We start from the raw sequence: 21,661 nt of genomic DNA, 5'->3' as shown, positions 1-21,661 counted from the left end.
TCAGGATGACAAGGGACAGTGTCTGGTACCCGCAAGGTGCTTGTTTTCATCTGAGTTTCCTCCCTCTGCTCAGGGGTTCTTTACCCTCAATTCCCATCCCCCAGTCCTGCTTTGCTACAGACCTAAAACCCAACATCCTCGACGAAGCCCAGGCCAGGGATTAAGCGCTCTGCCTCACAGCCTGGGAACCACACACTCTGGTGACCAGCTGCCATTCTGGGACACGGTAAGGGAGAAAGGAAAAAAGACCACGGCACATGGAGTTTTGTTTCGTTTTTTATTTAGACATGGAATTGTCCTTCCTTTTCATATAACTTATCTAATTAAAATATTCATCTTGGTAGTTACCACAAAAAAGTAACATAGAAAATTGTATTTACATTTGGGGACCAAAATACAAAGGAAGAGCAGGCAGATACCTTGCTCTGTTCCCTCCCACTTCCCGGAAAGAGAAAGCCCGAAGAAACTGCTCATTATACCAAGGATCACAAAGGGCTCATTTGTAATTTGGTGATGCGATTCGTATGTAGTGTAGCACAGGAGAAACAAAATTGCACACGTTTTCACAAATGAGACCAAAGGTTCAACATCATCCTGTTTTGTGTCTGCTCTGCAGCCATTTCAATAACCCAGGTGAGAAGGTTGTTCAGAAATTCGGCTTTTTCTCTTCCCTCCTTACGCTTCTCACCAAGTCACATCCCTGATGCAGACACTCTTGGAGGAGGAGGAGGAGGAGGGAAAGATCTGGCTCTACGCAAACAGGGCCGATCCAAAGTCTTTATGTGCTAAAAATGGGTAGTGACGTCGGCGTGAACAAACAGATGTCCTTTCCTTCCTCCCTGCCTAAAGACTCCTAACAGAGGAAATTAAAATCACACACAACCGAATCTGCAGTGTGAAATACCGGTTTCAATGACAAAGACTTGAACACGCGGCTAAGAGACAAATTCAAGCTGGTGGACACCTACGGGAAGCTGCTGCAGGCCAACAGATGTCTGGCACCTGACCCAGATGTTCACTTGGCCTTCGGTAAGAGGCTTCCTAATACCAGATTTGGGGAGCGGGCCCAGGCTGGGGGTGGAATGCAATACAAGCGATCAAGAGAAATCATGTTTTCCCCAATTCAAAAACACAGCAAATTAAAACAGGGCAACCCTTGTGTCCTGTTGCAACAGGCACCCTGCACAGCAACGCACACTGAACAATGCAGCTTCTGCTAAACAGGTTCTCTGCCGGCTCCGGAATCTTCAAAGTTAGCCTGAGGTCTCCGGGATGGTTAAAAGCAGTGGACCCCATATTCTGGGCTCTGAGGGGGCTTGTTGAGAGGGAGCCTGCCAAGCTCCCGACGCTGTCCTACTAACCACGCCCTCAGTCTACCCCTTGGGTGTCTGGAGGGCAGGCACCTCCAACTTACAGCATCTGCTTCCCCTGGGTCACAACCAAGCGGGTTCCTACTAGACCAGCGCTCTCCAGCAGCCAGGAAGAGCGCTGACACTGGCCTCCTAAGTGATGTCGTTCCTCTGTCAGCTTGCAAGTGAGATCCTCCCTTCTCAGACCTGATGGGTGTCCCCCGCGTTCTCCCCCATCCTGACACTAACAGCTCAGACACTTTGCCTAAGTGGGCCGTTCCCTCCAAATTCTGGCTTAAACACTCTAGAAGTAGAGAGTGCTTCAGCTGCAGAGTTCTCTGCAAAACAGCAAATTCCCGTGCTCTCCCAATCACATGATCTTACCTTTGAAAAGAAAGGCAAAAACAAAACCCATTTCCAACACAGCATTACAACCTTTAAAACCACTCACTTCTGTTAGCAGTTCGCAGGGAACACGAGATTAAAGTGCTGGCTTTTCAACCTCTGAAGTTGTGGCGGGTGGGGGCGAGGGGGGGCACAAAAAGCCCTGCCGTGTGTTCGTGTCTCCCCCCTGCAAGCGGGGAGGAGGGAAGATAGGGGAGGGAAAAAAGCCCTAAAGTTTTGAATCAGAAATTGTAAAAATGTTGGGGTTCTGTGCAAATTGATCCCCCAAGTTTGTGTCCTCTAGTGAGCCTCAAAAAAGTGGGAACTGGCAAAAAGGCTGGGGAAAAGACTCGAGACCTTTACAAATAACCTCCTTTAATAAATACTATTTAATGAGGAAGAAAGAGATGCACCTGCATAGGAACTCAAGCAACACTGAAAAGGGCCTCCGAGGTGGAGCGAGAACACTCCACGTCGAGGCGGCCCTCTAGGGCGGGCAGCCCAGGACCCGTTCCTCACCCTCCGTGCAGCAGGCAGCACACAGGCTCTGAGGATGCCCAGCCCTCCCTCTGGACCAGGGTCCACTCAGGAGAGCTGAACTGGGACAGGGGAATGGCTTTTACTAGGTTTTTATCTAACTGTAATGAAGAACCCTGAAAATAAAAGGCTAAGTGTTTGATAGAGGACCTAAAAAAAAAAAAAAAAAAAAAAAAAAAAAAAAAAAAAAAAAAAAAAAAAAAAAAAGGAAAGGAAAAAAAGAAAAAAAATACTGGGGGTAATATAAATACAATCTGGGGGCAATATTTATTAATTAAAACTATGTCTTATGGTTTACAAAGAAGCTAATTAACAACAAAAGTATAATTGACCTTAAAATCCTCAGTAAGACTGAGGCTTCACATCTTCTCCAGAATTCTGAAGTGTTCTCCAGGCAGGGAGGCAGTGGCTGCGGCACACAGGTTCACAGGTGCCCACACCTGCAGACTGTGCAGGATTCGGAGACCAAAAGTTCCTCGGAGCAGAGGATTCTGGTCTCCTCTGGAAGTTCCATTCCCTAACCCCCATTGTCCTTGTACTCCTCCCCCAGATTTCATCTCCAAGGTGAGTCCTCAGTTTATCGTCGGGAAAACCTGTTCTTGAAAGCTTTAATCGTCTTGGCCATCATTGGGGCGATTTCTGTGGGAAGACAAATAAGGCGGTTGTTTCAGATTGTGGCAGTTTAGACACACACTGTGAGTGGTTCACAATCAAGGCCAAGCCTTGCTGCTCTTGGCTCTGCACTACCAGAGGAATGGGTACAGCGGTAACCATTTCTGATTTCTAGCACCACAACAGCGCCACTTCCTGAGCACTTGCCGGGCCCTTGCCGATCCCCGGCTCTAATTCCAACCACGTCCCCAACCTCCCAAGAGACTGGCCGACCTGCCCCTGGTTGTGCAGTAAGCGGAAGGACTGGAATTTAATACCTAAAGGCCAGCCTGGGCCATAATTTTACTCTGTTCCACCACCCCCCGCCGCCAGTATCCAAACCAGCAAAAAGCAGCCCCTCTCACTCCCATCTGTCCAGTGCAGCAACAGGTCTAAGATGTGCTCGGTGCAGACATCCCCTGTGGATGGCTGGCCTGCCCTCTTGGATGCTTAACCTGAGCACAGAAGCTTCTGCCAACACTTCTACCTGCCCGTGGGTCTTGAAGTGAATCCAGAAGCATGCTTTTTTAAATGTTTATTTTTGAGAGAGACAGAGAAAGAGAATAGGAGAGGGACAGAGACAGGGAGACAGAAGATCTGAAGTGGGCTGTGCATTTTAAATGCTTATTTTTTAAATTTATTTTTGAGAGAGAGAAAGCGTGAGCAGGACAGTTGTAGAGAGAGAGGGGGACAGAGGATCTGAAGCGGGCTCCGAGCTGACAGCGACGAGCCCAATGTGGGGCTTGAACTCACGAACCATGGGGCGCTTGGGTGGCACAGTCGGTTAAGCGTCCGACTTCAGCCAGGTCACAATCTCGCGGTCTGTGAGTTCGAGCCCCGCGTCGGGCTCTGGGCTGATGGCTCAGAGCCTGGAGCCTGTTTCCGATTCTGTGTCTCCCTCTCTCTCTGCCCCTCCCCCGTTCATGCTCTGTCTCTCTCTGTCCCAAAAATAAATAAACATTGAACTCACGAACCATGAGATCGTGACCTGAGCTTCTGAAGTCAGATGCTCAACCAACTGAGCCACCCAGGTGCCCCTTACAGAAGCATGGTTTTAACAGGCAGACACCCCCTTAGAACACTGGGGACAGTCTATGGTAAAACTTAATAAAATCTAAAATACGCACAACTAGATATGAAAACACAAAACTCAGAAGCTGGAATGATAGGTCGTAAACCCTCAATAAGATGGACTACAAGCAGTTAATAACCGTCACGAACCCCTGGAGAAACAGGTTTACACGTAGGTAAACGAAGCGGCGTGCCAAAATGAGTATTCACCGCAATCGTTATTTGCAAGAGAACTCGTGCACTGCAACCAAAGCAGGGGAAGGAGGCACCCACATCGAGCCCAGCCATGCGCAGAGCACGTATGCCTCGTCTGGCACGCACGGCGTAATACGACGATAAAGACGCTACAGAGCTCAAATGCCGTTTTGAAATATCTGGGCGTGAACCCCAAGTCACTTACTTTTCACAGTCGGTTTCCTAGGATCATAGGAAACAGTGCTGAGCACGGGAGCCAAGTGGGCACCGCTGGTGCTCGGACCATCATAGGCGGGCTCCTCGGGGCTGGCGCTGAAGCTGTTGCTGCCACTGCCGGAGGGAGTGTGGCTGTTTCCTGTGGGGTATGGGGCCGGCTTAATCCTGCAACACAGAGCAAGCTAGTTAGTCCTGAGTGTGACGGATCTGCCCTCAGCACCGACAGCCTGAAGCTGGCCTCTCTGAGGAAGACCCAGTTTTGTGGCTCTGACCAGTGGACGCGAGCACCCGAGATCCTGGTGATGACACAGAGACAACAGAGTTTAGCCCTTCAGAATGAATGATCATCTCAACTCAATTTTCACCCTTTAAGTGTGAATCCGTATTTTTCAAATGCTAATGTGACTTAGATTATATAGCCATCACAGCAGCATGGTTTATTTATTTATTTATTTATTTTGTTTTTAAAAAAGCAATCTCTACCCTCAACATGGGGCTCAAACAACCCCAAGGTCAAGAGTTGCATGCCCCACTGACTGACCCAGCGAGGCGTCCCAGCCGCCGTTGGTTTAAATGGGGAAAGGGGAAAGCACGAGGGAGTATCTCCCAGAAGCCAGGTCCTGTTCTCCATTGACTCTTGACCCCCTGAGAGGCAGGAATAATTGTCCACCTACGCTGCAGTCACGGAAGTGGTGGCTCGGGGAGGGCACGTGCTGAGCTGGTCAAGGTCGGCCTCCAGAACCCTTGACCTGCACTGCCATGCTCTCACCCCAAAAGTGAACTGCTTCCTGCCCCTGGGCTGCCTCGGAGGGTTGGGTAACAAGCTCCCGGGGTTCTTTTCCGCGGGCGCAAGGAGACCCTGGAGGTGCAGAGCTCACCTAATTTTCTCAGGCACAGCTGCTCCTCCGGTTCCAAACTTCTCCTGTCTCCGCCGAACATCACGAGGGGGCTTGGCCACAGAGTTGACAAAGGCCATCTTTGCCTGCCGGCCTGTAGAGAAATACAGAGATCGATACCTGCCTTTTTGAGCAGAGATGCTACTGTTCTTTTAATAATGTACACTGGTAAGAGACGAAACCTTCCCAGGTGCTCCCAAAGCTAGGAGATTATCAACGCTGAAAACCCCTGTAGGCAGTAAGTGTACTGACCAAACACACGCTCCATCCCTGTGCCCCTTCTGCAAAAGCAGGCCAGATACAGGAGCCAGAGGCTACATGAGCCCAGCCCACCAAGGCCCTGCTGTCGATCAGAGCACAGGGCTCACTGTTTCGCCAGATCACCTCATCCTGCTCGGCTCCCCACTGCCACCCACTCGCCCCCCTCTACCTTTGGGCTTATTGGCATGTGCAGATCTGATATTCTTTGTCAGTACTCGTAGCCGCTGCTCCCGGGCATCCTGAAGCCGCAGGTACATCTCCCGCCACGACTCATACTCTTCCGGCCTTTCTTCCTTAAAGTCTCGGTGACAATGAACTTTCCATAATTGATCTGTTTCCTCAATTAATACCTAAAATCAGAACCAGGGCATCATTTATATGTAAGCACTCTGACAGATTTCTTTTCCATCCTTCATCACCTCAGGCTGACCACTTTCCTCCTAATGATTTTTTTTTGGTCCTTGTAGTAGTAGTATATTAAAATACCACAATTCTAGAAAAAAAAAAAATCACTATATTAAAAACACGTTAAGGGGGCATCTGGGTTAACCCAGGTTGGTTAAGCGTCTGTGCTGACAGCACAGAGCCTGCCTAGGATTCTCTCCCCCCTTCTCTCTGCCCAACCCCCCCCCTCAAATAAACTTAAAAATGTTAAGTGCAAGGCACTGTACTAGCTGCTTTTGGGGGGTTGTGGGACTAGGAGAGAAGACAACACAGAAACTAGCTTAAGATCAGTCTTTCTCTGGGGCTCCTGGGTGGCTCAGTCGCTTAAGCATCTGACTCTTGATTTTGGCTCAGGTCAGAAGCTCATGGTTTGTGGGTTTGAGCCCCATGTTGGGCTCTGCGCTGACAGTGTGGAGCCAGCCTGGAACTCTCTTTCCCCCTCTGCCCCTCCCCAGCTCGTGCTCAAGCTCATGCTCATGCTCTCTCTCTCAAAATAACTAAATGAACTTTAAAAAGGAAAAAAAAGATTAGTCTTTTCCTTTAAGGAAACCAGTGACAGGTAGACCTGGCATGAAGTCACGTCCAGGCACTTCCTTGGCACTCCCTGCAACTGTCACCCGCAAGGGTTCAGAATTAGAGACAGCCAGCTAATGTGATCGAATGACTTTTATGTCCCGGCGTTACAGGAAAGATATTTGGACAGACCTGGATGCCTCTGGGACACACCCAGCCGACCTGTGCTCTTCTATATTCACCAGACACCGAGTGTCGAAAACAAAGCTCTGTCCCTGCCCTGGATCCCAGAGGCCGAGCTGCCAGAATTCTCCCTTGACCTGTGACCAGGTGAGCTAAGGAGAAGGGTGGGTAACGTTTTCCCGGTCCTTTTGAAGCTCACTTTGAAGCCAGAGCAGGTGCTAAAAACACGCACATTTACAGGCCCACGGGCAAAGCAACAGGCCCACAACAGTGAACCGACCCGTGCCACCGCCCTTCACCCACTACGGATTCAGAGACAAAGCTACCTCTGGAGACGCGAGCCCGACGAGGGCCCTCTCTGCACCCAAACAGGATACTCACGTGATTGCATTCCTCTATGCGGTACAGTTGATCAGGCGTACACCTCTCCAAAACGGGTTCGAGGACAGAATACGGGACGCCTCCCACTTCAAAGATCGCTGCAGAGAATCAAAGGTGGAAGTGTCGAATATTGGCCGGCCCCGCCAAGGCCACAACGGGGTTAAGAGCAAGAGAAAAGTGTGGGACTTACAATCGATGTTGTTTTTAAGTACCCGGATGCACTGCTGGTGCAAGGTCATCATTTTGGGGAGATAGGCACACTTGGAGCCAGAATACACCTGCATCTTGGAATTCATTCTCCGTCCGGTGAATCCAGCTTCTTCCTCTTCCTGGGGTGAAGACAGTGCTGCAGGGCAAGGACAACAGGACCGCGCGTCACACAGGGCACTAAGCTGTGCAGGGAAAGCTCTCCTTCTCTCCCCCCTCCTCAGCCTCCCACTACCCTTTCCCAAAGGCCACCAGGGCTCCCGGTTTCTTGTGTGTATTCTTCTAGCGAGTCTATGCAAAAATAAGTAAATATGTATTTCATTCCTTTTTCACCGATTAAAAAACCCCCACTATCAACTTTTTTCATTTGCCACATTTTAGAAATCATCCTATGTCAGACACAGGCCTTCCCACATTTTTTACAGCTGTACAGGAGGCCACTGTGTGCGTGACCACGGTTCATGTGATTTGTCTCTTGCTGAGGGACCCTTATGTGGCTTCTAATTCTTCTGCTATTAAAACTAGACCTTTTTTTTTTTTTTTAAAGATAAAAAGCTCACGTACAACATATGAAGGGTAGCTAGTAACCGCAGCAAAGATTTACTGAACATTCACCCTGTGGAAAAACCCAGAGTTAAGAGCTTTACCAGCATTATCATTTTTAATCCACTTAGTAAGTCAGACACCATTATCAGGTCCACTTATGGAGCATGAGACTGAAGTCCAAGGAAATGATTACCCAAGTTCATAGAACGTGAAGCCAGAGCTGGGATTCACACCCAAGCCGTCAAACTCCAGAGCCCAGGACGCTAGAAAGCTCACCCAAATCTTATGACATCGTGAACAAATTTTTAAAATCTTTGTTCCATTCAGAAAAGAATGCAGAAAATTACCTTTTCGCTTTGGTGGGAAGGAGGACATCAATTCCAGGGTAGGAAGCGGCCGGTAATTGGCCTGGATCACGGGTAACGGGAGGTCTGGCAACACGGGCAATGCATCAGCGGGGACCTGCGGTGAGAACACCAGTAACCGGACAGCCCGCTGGGCAAGCACAGCTCCCCGCCCTCGGCCGACTGCCAGCCGCGGTGACCAGGCAGGCGACTTCACGAGCAGACCCAGGCTGGAGGAGGGCCGTCGGTCAGGTCTGACACCACCGAGGGCAGGAGATACACTGGGATGGGCCCAGCACAGCGGGACACCTCCGAAAACACTCGTCTTGGGTACTAGCTACACCCTGGCAGCACCTCCAAAGGCCTGGAGGCGATTACTTCAAACTGAAACGGCAGGCCACGAAAAAGCCAGCCAAGCACGACAGCGGCAAGTCAAGTCCTGGGAGCTGTGCGGGGCCAGATGCTCTGACTGGGAAGCCACCAAGGGGCTGAAGGGCTTACCTTTTTCAGCTTGGCTGAATCGGCTCCAGCTGGCTGAAGCTTCTCGGACTTGTTTTCATTTACCTTAGGTAATTTCTGAACGGAGTCCAAGTTTTTATTAGTGCTTTTCGAATCAGTTTTTTTAAGTCCTTTTTCTCCAAGAGTCGTGGCTGAGGCTTTCACAATCTTTTTCTTTTTCTTCCGGGGCTGGTCGTAGCTGAGGTAGGACTCAAAAGACATAGTGGGCTGCTCAAATTCATCATCCATATCTGCCTCCTCAACCTTAGGGAGGGAGCCCACTGACTTTCTATCTGAATGAGAAGTTTTTACCTTCCCTTCTGAAGTTTTTAGGTTGTTGGAACCCCTCTCTTTCACCTTGGGCAGCGGGTCTCCCGCCCCCTTTCCTACATCTAAGCTGTCTAGACTCTGCTTATTTTTGTCCGATTTGGTTTTCTCTGGGTCTCTGTGCTTTGGCTTGTTTTTAAGGTGGTTGTCTGAAGCAACTTCCAAGGGGGGTAAAAACTTCTTCTTGGTGCTGCCCTCTTTCTCCTTCTCTTTCTTGACACTAGAGGGTGGTTTCTCCTTCGTGCTATCCCCTGAGAGCGGCCTTCGGTTTTCCTCTTTGGAGACAGACTTGTGTGATTTCTCTCTGCTCAAAGACGCCTTCCCGTCTCCCCTGGCATCCACTGGACGTTTTTCCTTGTAAGAAGATCTGTGCTCCTTGTTCTGACTCACAACCCCTTTCCCCTGGGGATCCCCCAGGTGTCGGTCCTGACTGACCCCCAGTCTGTCCTGAAAGGCATTACTGTGGCCTTTCCCAGGCTTCTGATGTGGGACAAAGGGCTCATGATCTTCCTCCGGGGATCTGTAATGGTCTGTGGACATTTGATGGGGACTGGCAGATGACGGAGGGGACTGAACATGGCCATAATCAGAAGATTCGTGGTCCGAAGAGTAAACGGGGGAAACTCTATGGCACCTCTTTCTCTCGTCTCTCCTCTCTTGAACGTGAGACACTTTGTGAGTTCTCTCAGGTTCCGAGAGTTTCCTGTGTTTTTTCTGCCTGTGGTCAGGACTATAGGATTGGCTACTGGAGGCTTTCCAGTTTTCCTGGTAGTCCCCCTCTATCTCCTCCTTCTGAACAGCATCCCTGGGGCGCTTCCGGGAATTGCTCTTCTCAAAGTCCTGTTCATCAGGCTCGGAGTTTCTAGAATAAAAGAAAAAGCAGATAAAGCAGATATAAATCTCAGTGTAATCTTTGTTCAGAGGACAAAGTCATAGAACCTGAACTCACAAAAATAGATGGAAACAGATGCAGAGTTAGACACAAGGTCTTGGGAAGAGGGTGAATGGATTCTGCTCTATGCTACTCCACTGTTGTGAGACTGGGAAAACTCAAATATTCAACAGATGGAAAACGATACGTTTAAGTACAGGATACAAAGATCAAATATCTTGAGGACATGAAAAATGCTTTGAAGTTTTTCAAAACAGGGACAATTTAACTTGTTATGTTAAAAAGGGGGCTGGGGCGTCTGGGTAGCTCCACAGGTTAAGGGTCTGACTCTTGATTTTGGCTCAGATCATGATCTTGTGGTTCATGGAATCGAGCCCCACATCGGGCTCTGGGCTGACAGTACAGAGCCTGCTTGGGACTCTCTCTCTCTGCCCCTCCCCTGCTCACCTGTGCAGAAGTACGCAAAATAAATAAACCAACCTTTAAAAAAAAAAAAAAAAAAAGATGGGGGTAGGTGCTATTGCGACACCTGGCTGGTTGGAGGATGCCACTCTTGATCTCAGGGTTTGTGAGTTCAGGCCCCATGACAGGTGTAGAGATTACTTAAAAATGAAATCTTAAAAAAAATGGAGGGGAGCAGGCCATTATTTATATAGTTTGTTCCCAACTGTATACAAACATTTTTTAAAAAGAGGGGAGAGGAATGTCTGGCTCTTAATTTCAACTCAGGTCATGATCTCACAGTTCTGAGATCAAGCCCTGTGTTGGGCTCTTCAATGAGTGTGAAGCGAAGCCTGCTTGAGATTCTCTCCCTCCCTCTCACTCTGCCCCTCTCCCCTGTGTGCATCACACACTCTCTCTCTAAAAATAAAAAAGAGTAGAAAGAAACATACCAAAATACTAATAATGCTTATGTTCGGATGGTAGAATTACAAAAAATTTTCACTCTTATTTCCATTTTTTAATATTTTCTAAAATCCTATAATGATCATGAATTATTTTTATAATCAAGACCAAATAAATGTTTTAAATAAGAAGGCAGAGAAGGAATAATAAAACATATCCTGTCTGTAAACATTCTAGGTACCATATTGAAGCATGAGGTTGAGCAAACCTACAGAGTAATCAACGTTCTTACCGCTCCACAGGAACCAGCTTCTTCCACTGGGCCACTAGGTCCCTGGCAAAGCTTCCGACATGCTCATGTTTTCGTAAGCTATTTACTGTTTTCCCAACCCCGGTCTCCTACAAATTTGACAGAAAAATTGTTAGAGGGTTGTGGAACTAGGCTCACAACTTTCTCAAGAAATAAGGCCTCTTACTTTGAGAAACTCCTTCCTTAAACATATGTTGCAAGTCTCAACACAAAATTACTTTGTGTCTATGCCTCAAAGCTCTAATGACACACAGTAGCAAAGCACACGACTCCAAAGAGAAAAAACAATATATTAAAATACTTGCAGAACTTTAACAATAAATAACAAGAGTGATTATGGCAGGTGGCAGGCATTGAGCTAAGAGCTTCGCATACAATGTCTCAATGAGTCCTTAAAACAACACTGTGAGGCAGGAATCTGTCCAGTTATTAGCCAGAAGTCCTAGAACGTGGATCTGAATCCAAGACTAACTGATGCCAAAGTCAAAGTTCTTTTAATTTTTTTTTTTAATTCTAAGATAAAATTCACCATTTTATTATTATTTTTTTCAATTAGCAATAATCGTACCTTGGGTAAACCTCATTGGCCATGATAATGCCACACTGCGCAAAGCTCATTTTAACCATTTTAAAGTGTATGGTCTGTTGGTTTCCAGAACACTCACAATACTGCACAACCATCACCACTGATTCCAGAACATTTCCGTAAACCTACAGAGAAACCCCATTCCTCCCAACTTCCTCCACCTCCCTACTTTCGGGCCTATGGATCTGCCTGTTCTGGACATTTCACATAAATAGAACCATACATTATGTGGCCTTGTGTCTGGCTTCTTTCACTTTCAAAGCCCATGCTTTTAACCTTACTGTACAATCCCTCCCAGTGGGAAGGGGATGGAATATAGTTATATAATATCTAACAGTTCTTACCGCAAGAATGTCTACTGTAATAGGCAAGGTGGAGAGTTTCTTCAAATATTTCAAGAGCTGTAGAGAGAATAAAATAAACATTAATTTCTCTAAAATCAGAATCACTCACTGGAAGATAATATCTGACAGTTAAGTGCTTATTGAGTTCTAAGTGTTATACAGTAATAAGTATGGTTATTATCTCTATTTCACAAGTGTGAAAACAGGCTCAGGAAAGTGAAGTTACTTGCCCCAGGATGCAACAAGGGCCAGATACACGCGGGTCTGTGGCTTTAGATTGCCTGCTTTCAATTACTGTGCAACACCAAGGTGAGAGGAGACTTGAAGAGAACCAGACCTACCAACTCTAACGAAAATCAGCAACTATCACTGCCCCAGTTTTGAGAGAGAACTTCTGAGAAAGGTACCAATTTAGGGAAATTACCCATGAACCCAGCACAAAGGAAAGTAAGGAGGAGAAGAGGTTTCTCCAGGAAAAGGGTATCCTGTTTCCAGGAAGAGTCACAGTTTAACAGAATTGTTTTTTTGATACAAGTGGGAATTTCAAGACCTGCGTCAAGTTGCCAGAATCAGAGCTTTGCTGGTGCAAATGGTGAACACAAAATGTCTGGGTAGATTAGAAAACTGATCTGGGCTTGGCCACATTTGCTTTCTGTAGTCCTAAAACTAGGTCAAAATCAGGATAGCAGAGCTGTTGAGACAGAGTTCCGGAGTTGGGGACGCGCTTCAGTTTGGCCCTGTCATCGCCCTGCTGGGCGATCTTGTGCAAGTCATTAACCTTCTTGAACCTCAGTTACTTCATCTGCAAAAAAGGAACTGATCCTGTCTCTTTACAACGTTACAAGCTGTGAGGATTCTCAGAGACAAACCATGTGCAGTCCTGGGCCACAGTGCCTGAATAGTAACAGTGACTACCCCTTACATTTCGGCATCAGAGAACAAGATCTGCCCCCTTTCCACCATAAGAGCTCCATAAATGTTTGTGTTTTTTTTTTTAATGCTTATCATTAATCATTTCATTCATCAACTGACAGCTCTTTCAGTGTCTCCCCTTGATCGTCAACCAGAGAGTCCCCAGCTAATTCCTACTTACTCCATTTGTACCCTAAGTTATGATTGGCTATACCTCTTTCTAGGACACGTGTATATGGATATAAAACACACTTAGCCTTCAAGGGGTGCTGCAATGTACAAAAAATAGTAACTGTGACTACCTTCACATTTCAGCATCAGGTAAGATCTGCCCTTTTCCATGTGTAAACCAGTCTGTAATTGGTATGCCATACTGCTATTAGGTGTAGGAGAAAGTATGTTCTTCCGGTCATTCTACTTCAATAATTACTCAACTCAGTCTCTAGGCAGAGCAACTGGATCACCAGTGATAATCTTGTTTGGCTGGGAATAAATGAGAAGCCAAGGGATGTATCTAGGGAGTTTCACCTTCATAGCTGAATGAAAATTATTCTCCACTTCAAATTTGATTACCACCATCATCCATCCAACTCAGGATCAAGTTTACGTGTGTTTCTGGTCACCCAAGCTATGGGTGCAAAGATTAATGCTAATTCCATTTCTTAAAGGGAAATTCAGGGTCATCGTAGAGGTTAAAAAATGGGTTGTCTCCCCTAATGCCATTCCCTGGAAGATATTTATAGACCATCTATTGTGTGTCCGCTACTATGCTAGTAAGTTCTTACATGTGTTACTGCATTTCATCTTCGTTAACCAACTCTATGAAGTGGATACTTTTCTCCCCATTTTAGATACTGAAGCAGTCCAGTAAGGTTAGGTCCCTTGCCTAATGAGCTAGTAAGTCAAGTGTGTCTACAAAAGCATGAACTACAAAGACAGGAGAAACATCCAGCACAATGACACTGTCCTTAGAAAATAAGAAAATAGAACAGGAGCTTATGTGCCTGGAAACAAAGCTGAAGAGCTCGTCCTCAGTATTACCTTGTCAGACAGTTTAAAGTTCACAGAGTAAAGGAGGTCACCACAGGGAGTCCCAGGACCTCTACAAAGCCAACATATACAGATGGGGCCAGAAGTCACTGAGGGAGTGTTCATCTCAAAGCCTAACACTAATTGTGAAGTGTAAATGCTGCCTTTCTGCTTTGCTTTGGGTTAGCAGGGGTGACTTGAAAGCAGACAAAACTAAAACGCTGGGATTTTCAAAGTGACTGCGTGCACCATCAGAGAAAAAGGGCTCCAGAGCCCTTCTATTTTCAATGAGGTTCAAGAAAGAACAAAGCAGTACCAAGGGAAAAGCACTTAGGGCATCCTCAGGTAGGTGGAAACTTGCTGTTATCAAACCCAGGGACCAACTGCAGAGTTTGCAAGAACTGATAACAGCTCATTGAGAAACGCCAAACATTTGCACAGTACACGCTTAGGAATCTCAGCTGTCCTTTGCACACCCCTTCAACCCAAAGAGCAAAAAGATGTTCGTGATGTTGACCCCTTGTTCTCCACTTGCTATCTGTGTTCTCTGTAGTTTTCACATTCAAAATGTAACACAGGACAGGTAACTTTACCACTCCTGAAAACTTGTTTCTAATTAAATGGTAGGAGCCAAGTGACCCTGACCTGATACCTTTTCCTCAAGTAAGCCCACATCACTGATAGACTTAAAGCAGAAAACAAAGTTACAGTTAAACACCTACGTTTAATAGGAGTAAATCCATGAACATAGGTCTGGAATCAACCCTTTGGCTAATAATGGTTTGAAAATGCGAGTTAGCTGCAAAGTCAATACTGCTATATAATCATCTTGCAATTTCAAGAACAACCTGTGGGAGCTTGTTGGGTTAACAGAAGGCTGAGAAGGCCAGTGTGCCAGCTTGCAGTTTTCCCCTCTGCAGTGAGCTCATTTCTGAATGCCAACTATTGTGTCCTTTGCAAAAAGGATCTCCCAACATTTTCTCATCTTCATAATGCAAAACCAGGAGTTCTGGATGATCTGCGATCTGGGAAGTGAAAGCCCAAATACTCACGATAATCACTAATAATTCAAGTAGGATGAGACACCAACAAACCTTTTCCTAATTTGAAATTTCATGCACACCGACTACTAGAAGAGCTACTTCAAAATTTAAATTCCAGTGGAAAAGGACTATGGATACTACCTGGCACTTTTTTTTTTTTTTTAAACCTTATAGTAATAAAGACCAAACTGGCAGGGAGGGGGTAGAACACAATACTGCTTTAAGGTTTTAAACATCAGTCACAAACCTACAGTGTTCAGGAAAACCAGCTAGTGCTCGGAAATAACGACCACTTATTAGATGTCCACAAAGGGTTATTGTAAAAAGAAACTTGTAAATACGTCTGGCCACTAGGAACTGAAGCTGCAACAGAATATATAACCATAAACTGAAAGCATTTACGTTTTCACAGATTCAAAACTAAGATGGCTTCCTGAGCCATACCTCTTTGAGCCAGGTATGCATAAGAAGTTAAAGAGTGGCCTGATGGTGAGCTACAGCGTACAGCTTTCAGAAGTGGAGAAAAAAAGCCACCTCGGCCAGGCGCCAGGCTCGAAACAAGGCGAAGAGAAAGGAGTCCTTCAAAAACAATCAATCTGTAGAGTGGTGACTAAGATCTACCGAGCACTTCCTATAAGACTGGCCTTCCCCCCCTGAGTGGAGTCCTAGGAAGCAGGTGAGCAAACAGACTCAGCAAAGAAGTCCCCAGTGTCCATGGCTGGGAAATGGATTAGAACCCACACGTTACGGCCACTTCATCTCCACTCCTTCCCTCCAGTAGTCGGTCTTCAAAAGGCACTCTGGGGCTCAGAGATCCAACTCAGGACCTGCACACTCCAGCCAGAGTGCTCAGGGGGAACGTCTGACACCTAAGTGTTTTTTCATTAGTGTAGTTCAGTTTTCAAAAAATTCTAACATCCAGACACTGTCCCAGACTCTGAGAAGCGGGATAAAGTCGAGAGAGTGGGAGGAATGCATTTAACTTAAGAAAACTGTCTAAAAAACAAAACAAACCCCTGAAAACTCGCTGAGTGCAATTAAAAATGGTTGCCCATCGTGCACAGCAACGAGGAAAGGTGGCTCTTACCTTTCCATCAAGGCCAGAGGGAATCGAGCTGCTAACTCCTAACCTTTTTTTTTTTTTGGTTTGTTCCAATTGCAACCAAGTTCTTAGGCGTACCTGCAGCTAGGGGACGCGAGGTTTATTTCGTTTTGTTCTGAAAGGATTTACCGAGAAAGCGAAAAGGTCCGCGTTCTCGCATCTAGCCGGAGAGCCGTACGAACGTCTCTGAGAGACGCAGGACCCCACACCGAGCCCAGACGCCACGGGAGCCCAGGCAGAACCGGCTCCTTCTCCCTCCGGACAAACGTCCGAAGACACCGAGCCATCGCACACATTTCGCAGCGAGAGGGCCAGCTCCAGCGAGCTCGCCCCGCGGGGAAAGCTGGCCCGGGCCGCCTCCGGAGCGGCTCCGGGGGCCCCGGCCGGCTCGCCGCGTCCGCCAGGAGCGCGCCCCTGCCGCCCGGAGCCCGCGGGCGCCCCCGTCCCGGGCCCGGGAGGCGGGGACGCCGGGAGCGGGGGGGGGGGGGGGGAGGGGGGAGCGGGGGGGGGTGGGGAGGGAGCCCCGGCCGGCCGAGGCCCCGCGCCCTCCGTGCGCCCCCCGCCCTCCGCGTGGGCAGCGGCCAATGGCCGCGAACTTCCCGACCCAGGCCGCAGCCCCCGGCGGGGCCTGGCCCCGGGTCCGAGCCCCCGCGGCCCCCGCCGATCGGGAAGGGGCCGCGCCCGGGCCCGCGACCGTTACCGGGCCGCGCCGCGCCCAGCGCCCGCCCCGCTCCGCGCTGCCCGCTCGCTCACCTTCTTCGGGTCCGGGTTCGCGGCCAGGCGCGCCTGCAGCTTCTCCACAACTTGGAGCGCCGACTCCGCCGCCATCGCTGTCACTGGCGCGGCCTCCTCGCCGGAACTGGGCTCGCGTCGCGTCCTCGGGCCGCAGCTCCGCCCTCCGTGCATCCCCGGCGGAGACGGAAGCGACTGGCCCCTTCCGGGCCTCGGCGGCGGCGGCGGCGGCGGTGGCGAGGCGGGGGGGGGCCGCGGGGCGCGGGGGGCCGGCCGGCTGCAGGCCCCGCCCCCAGAGCCGGGGGCCGGGTCCCCAGCTCCGGCTCGGCGGCCGCGTGCGGGCAGCTGGGCCGCGTGGGCCCGGTAACGCCGCTCGGGTCCTCGGCGCGCGGAGCCCACGGCCGACCGACCTCTCCGCCGTCCGGGCACCGCGGAACGCAGCCCCCGCGCCGACCCTGCCTTTAAGGGCCACCGTCGCCACGCCCCCGGGCCGTGAGCCACGCCCTGATTCACACCTGTCAGCGGTTCCGGGCCGGCCCACGGGGAGTCCGCCGAGCCGAAGGGCAGCCACTCCGGGGGGAGCGCGCTGGGCGCCCGCGCTCCGTCGGGCTACCTTAATTTCACCCTCAGCGCAACCCCATTTTACAGATGAGGGAACAGGCTCAGGGAAACCAAATTAACCCGCATGTGGTCACACAACAGGCAAGAGATGAAGCTGGAATGTAACCTGAATGGTTTGGGTCAACCGTGAGGGCACGTTTCTGAGTAGATCGAGGAATTGAGGGCCACAGGGAGAAAGGGATGTGTGAAGTCAAACAACTCAGCTACTAGAGGTCCTATAGGCACCACGTAAATACATCCTGAATGAATGGATGAAAGAAAGGCTGTTTCCTCTGAAGCAGTGGGGCCTGAATCAGACCCGCCCAAGACACCATCCTAGAAGCACTAAATTATAATCACTAACAAAAGAACAAAGACGGGCGCCTGGGTGGCTCAGTCGGTAAGGCGTCCGACTTCAGCTTAGATCATGATCTCGTGGCTTGTGGGCTGGAGCCCCCCGTTGGGCTCTGTGCTGACAGCTCAGAGCCTGGAGCCTGCTTCGGATTCTGTCTCCCTCTCTCTCTCTCTCTCTCTCCCCTTCCCCCACTCGTGCTCTCTCTGTCTCTCTCTCAAAAATAAACATTAAAAATCTTTTAAAAAAAGAACAAGGAAACAGCTGAAAACTAAAAATATCAGCATTGATTACATCTTGTTTAATTAGATCAGATTAGTCCCTAATCCAATCTCCAATAGTAACTTGACAATGTACTTAGTCTGACCTCTCACCCAGTGTGGGAAAGCCTGGAGATTCTTCCAGATTTCTCAGCTCTGGACAAAGGGGTAAAATTATATACATGTATATAAAAAATACATTAAAAATACATATAAGAATACAATATAAAATACGTATATAAAAATATATATGTGTATTTTTTTTCATTCTAAATTCTGAAAATGAGCTTTCATTCACTCACTATGCTGAGAAGCCCTCCCTACTGTGTTCTCACCACTTAGCTTGGTGTCCCTCCCTCTACAACTGATCCTTTTCAGGGTGTAGATAGATTGTCAATTTATTCTTCTATCTTGCCACTGGGATATTTATCAAGCACAGTAACCGACCTCTCCAACTTTAAATCTCTGCTGCCCAGCACAATACAGGTGATATAATCAGCACTGTATAAAAAGTCCATACAAGGGGCTCCTGGGTGGCTCAGTCGGTTGAGCGTCTGACTTCGGCTCAGGTCATGATCTCACGGTTCGTGAGTTTGAGCCCCGCGTGGGGCTCTGTGCTGACAAGCTTGGAGCCTGGAGCCTGCTTTGTACTCTGTGTCTCCCTCTGTCTCTGCCCCTCCCCCACTCAGGCTCTGTCTCTGTCTCTCTCAAAAATAAATAAACATAAAAAGAAAAAAAAAAGTCCATACAAGATTAATGACCACCCACTTGATGCCCTAAGACTCAACCGAGGATTGTAACAGAAAAGGCATTAAACTGGTGAGGAGACTTGGATTCTGGTCCTGGCCCTAGAGTCTCCCTCCTCACCACAGCAAATGCTTTTACATTTTAAATTCCTTCCATTTTGAATGTAATGGTGTAATGGAAAACAGGCCGATTCTTGAAGCAGAATTGCTGACTAACCGACCTGGCATATACTCGGGGCACATGGAACATACTGCGCATGTTACCTAGGGAGATCTCAACAACCAGACAGAAAAGAAACACGACACGCCGCTAAGGATTGCTGGAGAGGGTGCATCCCACTCTCTGCCCCCTCTGTGTCTATGTCAGCCCGAGTCAGGCTTACCTGCACAGTAAAGAACTCTCACACTTGGCTAAATGAATACTTCTCTGATCAGTCAATTCTGTGTCATTCGGATCTAAAAGACAGTTTTTAACCGGCTCTAAAAATGGGATTCTCTGTATGTTCACTAGGGATTACCGTTGTAATCCTTGGTTTACAACAGGGTGTTTAACACCAGAAGGAGTTCCCTAAGGTCAGAGGCTATTTTGTCCATCTTGGATCAGCGACACCTAGCACACAGGTGACATCCCATAAAGGGTCTGTTGAAAACTGGACCACTTATTAATAAACTTCAGGCCAGCCCAGATTATCATCTGAAAACTTGAGGGGGAGTTCCTAGCTTTCTTATCTCTTATCTGCGCCCCCTGTGAAAGGAATTAAAAGATCCGTCTTCTTCTGGTCAGAAGGTAATTTTAAGGCTCTGCTGGGAGAGAAAGATGGGAGTCTTCTGCTAGGCACACTTTTGAGTTTTTACAACAAGTATGGTCTATTTTTATAATGAAAATAACTTCTGATTTTAAAGATTTTATTGTTTTTAAGTAACCTCTACACCCAACGTGGGGCTTGAACTTACAACCCCGCGATCCAGAGTCGCACACTCTACTGGCTGAGCCGGGCTGGTGCCCCGCTCGCGAAAATAGCTTAAAGATATTTTAATTTTGGAAAGGGGCAATCTCAGGCTGATTGGTACTCCAGTCACTTAACACACTGGAAAACAAGCAAAAGAATAAAAAACGACCAACCATCTTGTCCTCAATAGCAGAAAGGAGTCCTTGCCTTCCGTGGAATGATCAGGTGAGGTTCCACGGGCCGAACAGTGTGCTGAGAAGGAATACTGGTGGATGGAGGGCCTCCGTCTTGGACCTCTCCTGGCCTGTGCTCTGTCACTTCTCTATCTCACTAAGTAGGTGGCATCTGAGGTTGGTTGGATGGCGGGTGTAAGGGACGTAGGGTTGAGACTCAGTGACCACCTGAGTCCCACCCCAGCTGTCCCAATGCTAATGGAGGCTCCTGACCCAGTTACTTACACTGGCTGAAATTGTTTCCTCCTACTTTACAGATTTCTTGCGAAGCTTATTAATATGTTAAGCAACTGACATAAAGTAGGGCTTTTTTCCTTTCTTTTTTTTTTTTTTAGCAGCAATTATTAGGAAAAATTCATTGCCTTGGTAAAGAGAATATTGTGTTCTGCTGTAAAGGAGAATATAAAACCCTCCATCTGGGCAGTTTCGTTCTGCACAGCTGTAGCCACTGTTCTCTTCCCCAACGGGCTCATTTTTTCTGAATTGACTACATTCATCTTTGTTTCACATCCTTCAAACATGCTCAGTTGGTTATTTACTTAGGGATGGCATCTTCTTGGTTTCGCAGGCTGGGTTCACCCTCCTCAAATATCGCAATGCAAGCAGAGACTCCTAGATCCAGGGAATGGTCTGAGATTCGAAATCCACACCTCTCATAGACTGCCGTGAAGGTGGATTAAACTCTCCACTAACAATTTAAGAATACCGGGCCTAGAAAATCGGGGGCCCTTTGTCTAACGAGAGCTGACTGCAGCATCCTCTAATGCCCATGGACAGCAGCCCACTGAGAATCTGTATTTACCAGGAAAAGAAGCTACCGTAAAAATGTCTAAGTAACAAGTTTATACTTTGGTATGTTTACATTATATGAATTTGTATACATTGTATCTAGGTAGTGACCTAAACGCCCTCTCTTAGCCCTTTATTTTATTTTTGCTGTAGCTTTTATCACAATCTGAAATGACCTTATTTAGTGGTTCATGTTTTTATAATCTCTTCCCATTATGTAAGCTCCATGAGGCACCACTGTGGATAAAACAGTATCTAGAACGTAGCAGGCACTTAATAAACATCGACAGAATTGAATGAAAGATCTGCCTGGCAACACCGTTGTGTGGATTAAATGAGATTGTGCGTGAACACACCTGGCAGAGTGCTATCAACCAATAATGTTATCTTAATTAATCCTCACTATACATTTCACAAGATGAGGACATTGATATCCTATGCCCCCAGCCCCCAAAACTTAGAATGTGGTTGTGGTCTTCGCTGAGAACGCCCTTCAAAGGAAGTTGTTTGAAAACCTGTGAGCCAAGGGTAGTGAGCCTGGAACTGACAGTACTAGACAGTAACGAGAGAGAAAAGGAAGGAGGGAGGATAAGAGATACACTGATTGGATTAAGTCCAGATTGATTAAATTATAAATAAATAAAACCCACTGGGTTAAGTAGAGATTAAGAAGGCAGCACCACACAGGGCTGGAAGAAAGGCTCCTTGCTTTCTAGGTGGGTGACCCAGCTCTGCCACTCTTACATGTGTCACCTCTCCACCCTCAACAATCTCGTGAGGCTTTGGAAGGAGGGAGAACCCAAGGCTCAAAGAGGTTGAGCAACTAGCCCGAATGTGGTTATGTGACAAACCCAAAAGGTGCTCCGCTCAGCTCCAAAGCCCACACTGGCCCGCGCACATGTCTAAATGTCTAGTGCTGGTCACCTCTCCTC

The 21,661-nt window shown here is 47.9% G+C and overlaps 1 protein-coding gene, 1 long non-coding RNA gene and 1 other non-coding gene across 3 annotated transcripts; 1 reads left to right on the top strand and 2 right to left on the bottom strand.

Annotated features, from left to right (window-relative positions):
• Window positions 1–258: 258 nt before the first annotated feature.
• Window positions 259–17,171, bottom strand: ELOA (elongin A). Its single transcript, XM_023258301.2, has 11 exons — window positions 16,821–17,171; window positions 11,982–12,038; window positions 11,034–11,140; window positions 8,680–9,865; window positions 8,182–8,296; window positions 7,272–7,427; window positions 7,082–7,179; window positions 5,730–5,910; window positions 5,282–5,393; window positions 4,393–4,568; window positions 259–2,909 (listed from the first exon to the last, which is right to left on the bottom strand). The coding sequence occupies exons 1-11, from the start codon at window positions 16,971–16,973 to the stop codon at window positions 2,848–2,850; spliced, it is 2,403 nt and encodes an 800-aa protein (XP_023114069.1). The 5' UTR covers window positions 16,974–17,171; the 3' UTR covers window positions 259–2,847.
• Window positions 6,483–9,235, top strand: LOC123379512. The gene is made up of 2 exons (XR_006583997.1): window positions 6,483–6,847; window positions 6,941–9,235. It is a non-coding gene; the product is annotated as an uncharacterized LOC123379512 (long non-coding RNA).
• On the bottom strand, window positions 11,520–11,666 carry LOC111562009. The gene has a single exon (XR_002745071.2). It is a non-coding gene; the product is annotated as a U4 spliceosomal RNA (small nuclear RNA).
• Window positions 17,172–21,661: the final 4,490 nt, after the last annotated feature.

Source organism: Felis catus, chromosome C1 (assembly GCF_018350175.1).
Source record: "Felis catus isolate Fca126 chromosome C1, F.catus_Fca126_mat1.0, whole genome shotgun sequence".
Classification (NCBI taxonomy): Eukaryota; Metazoa; Chordata; class Mammalia; order Carnivora; family Felidae; genus Felis; species Felis catus.
This window is presented reverse-complemented; position numbering and strand designations above follow the sequence as displayed.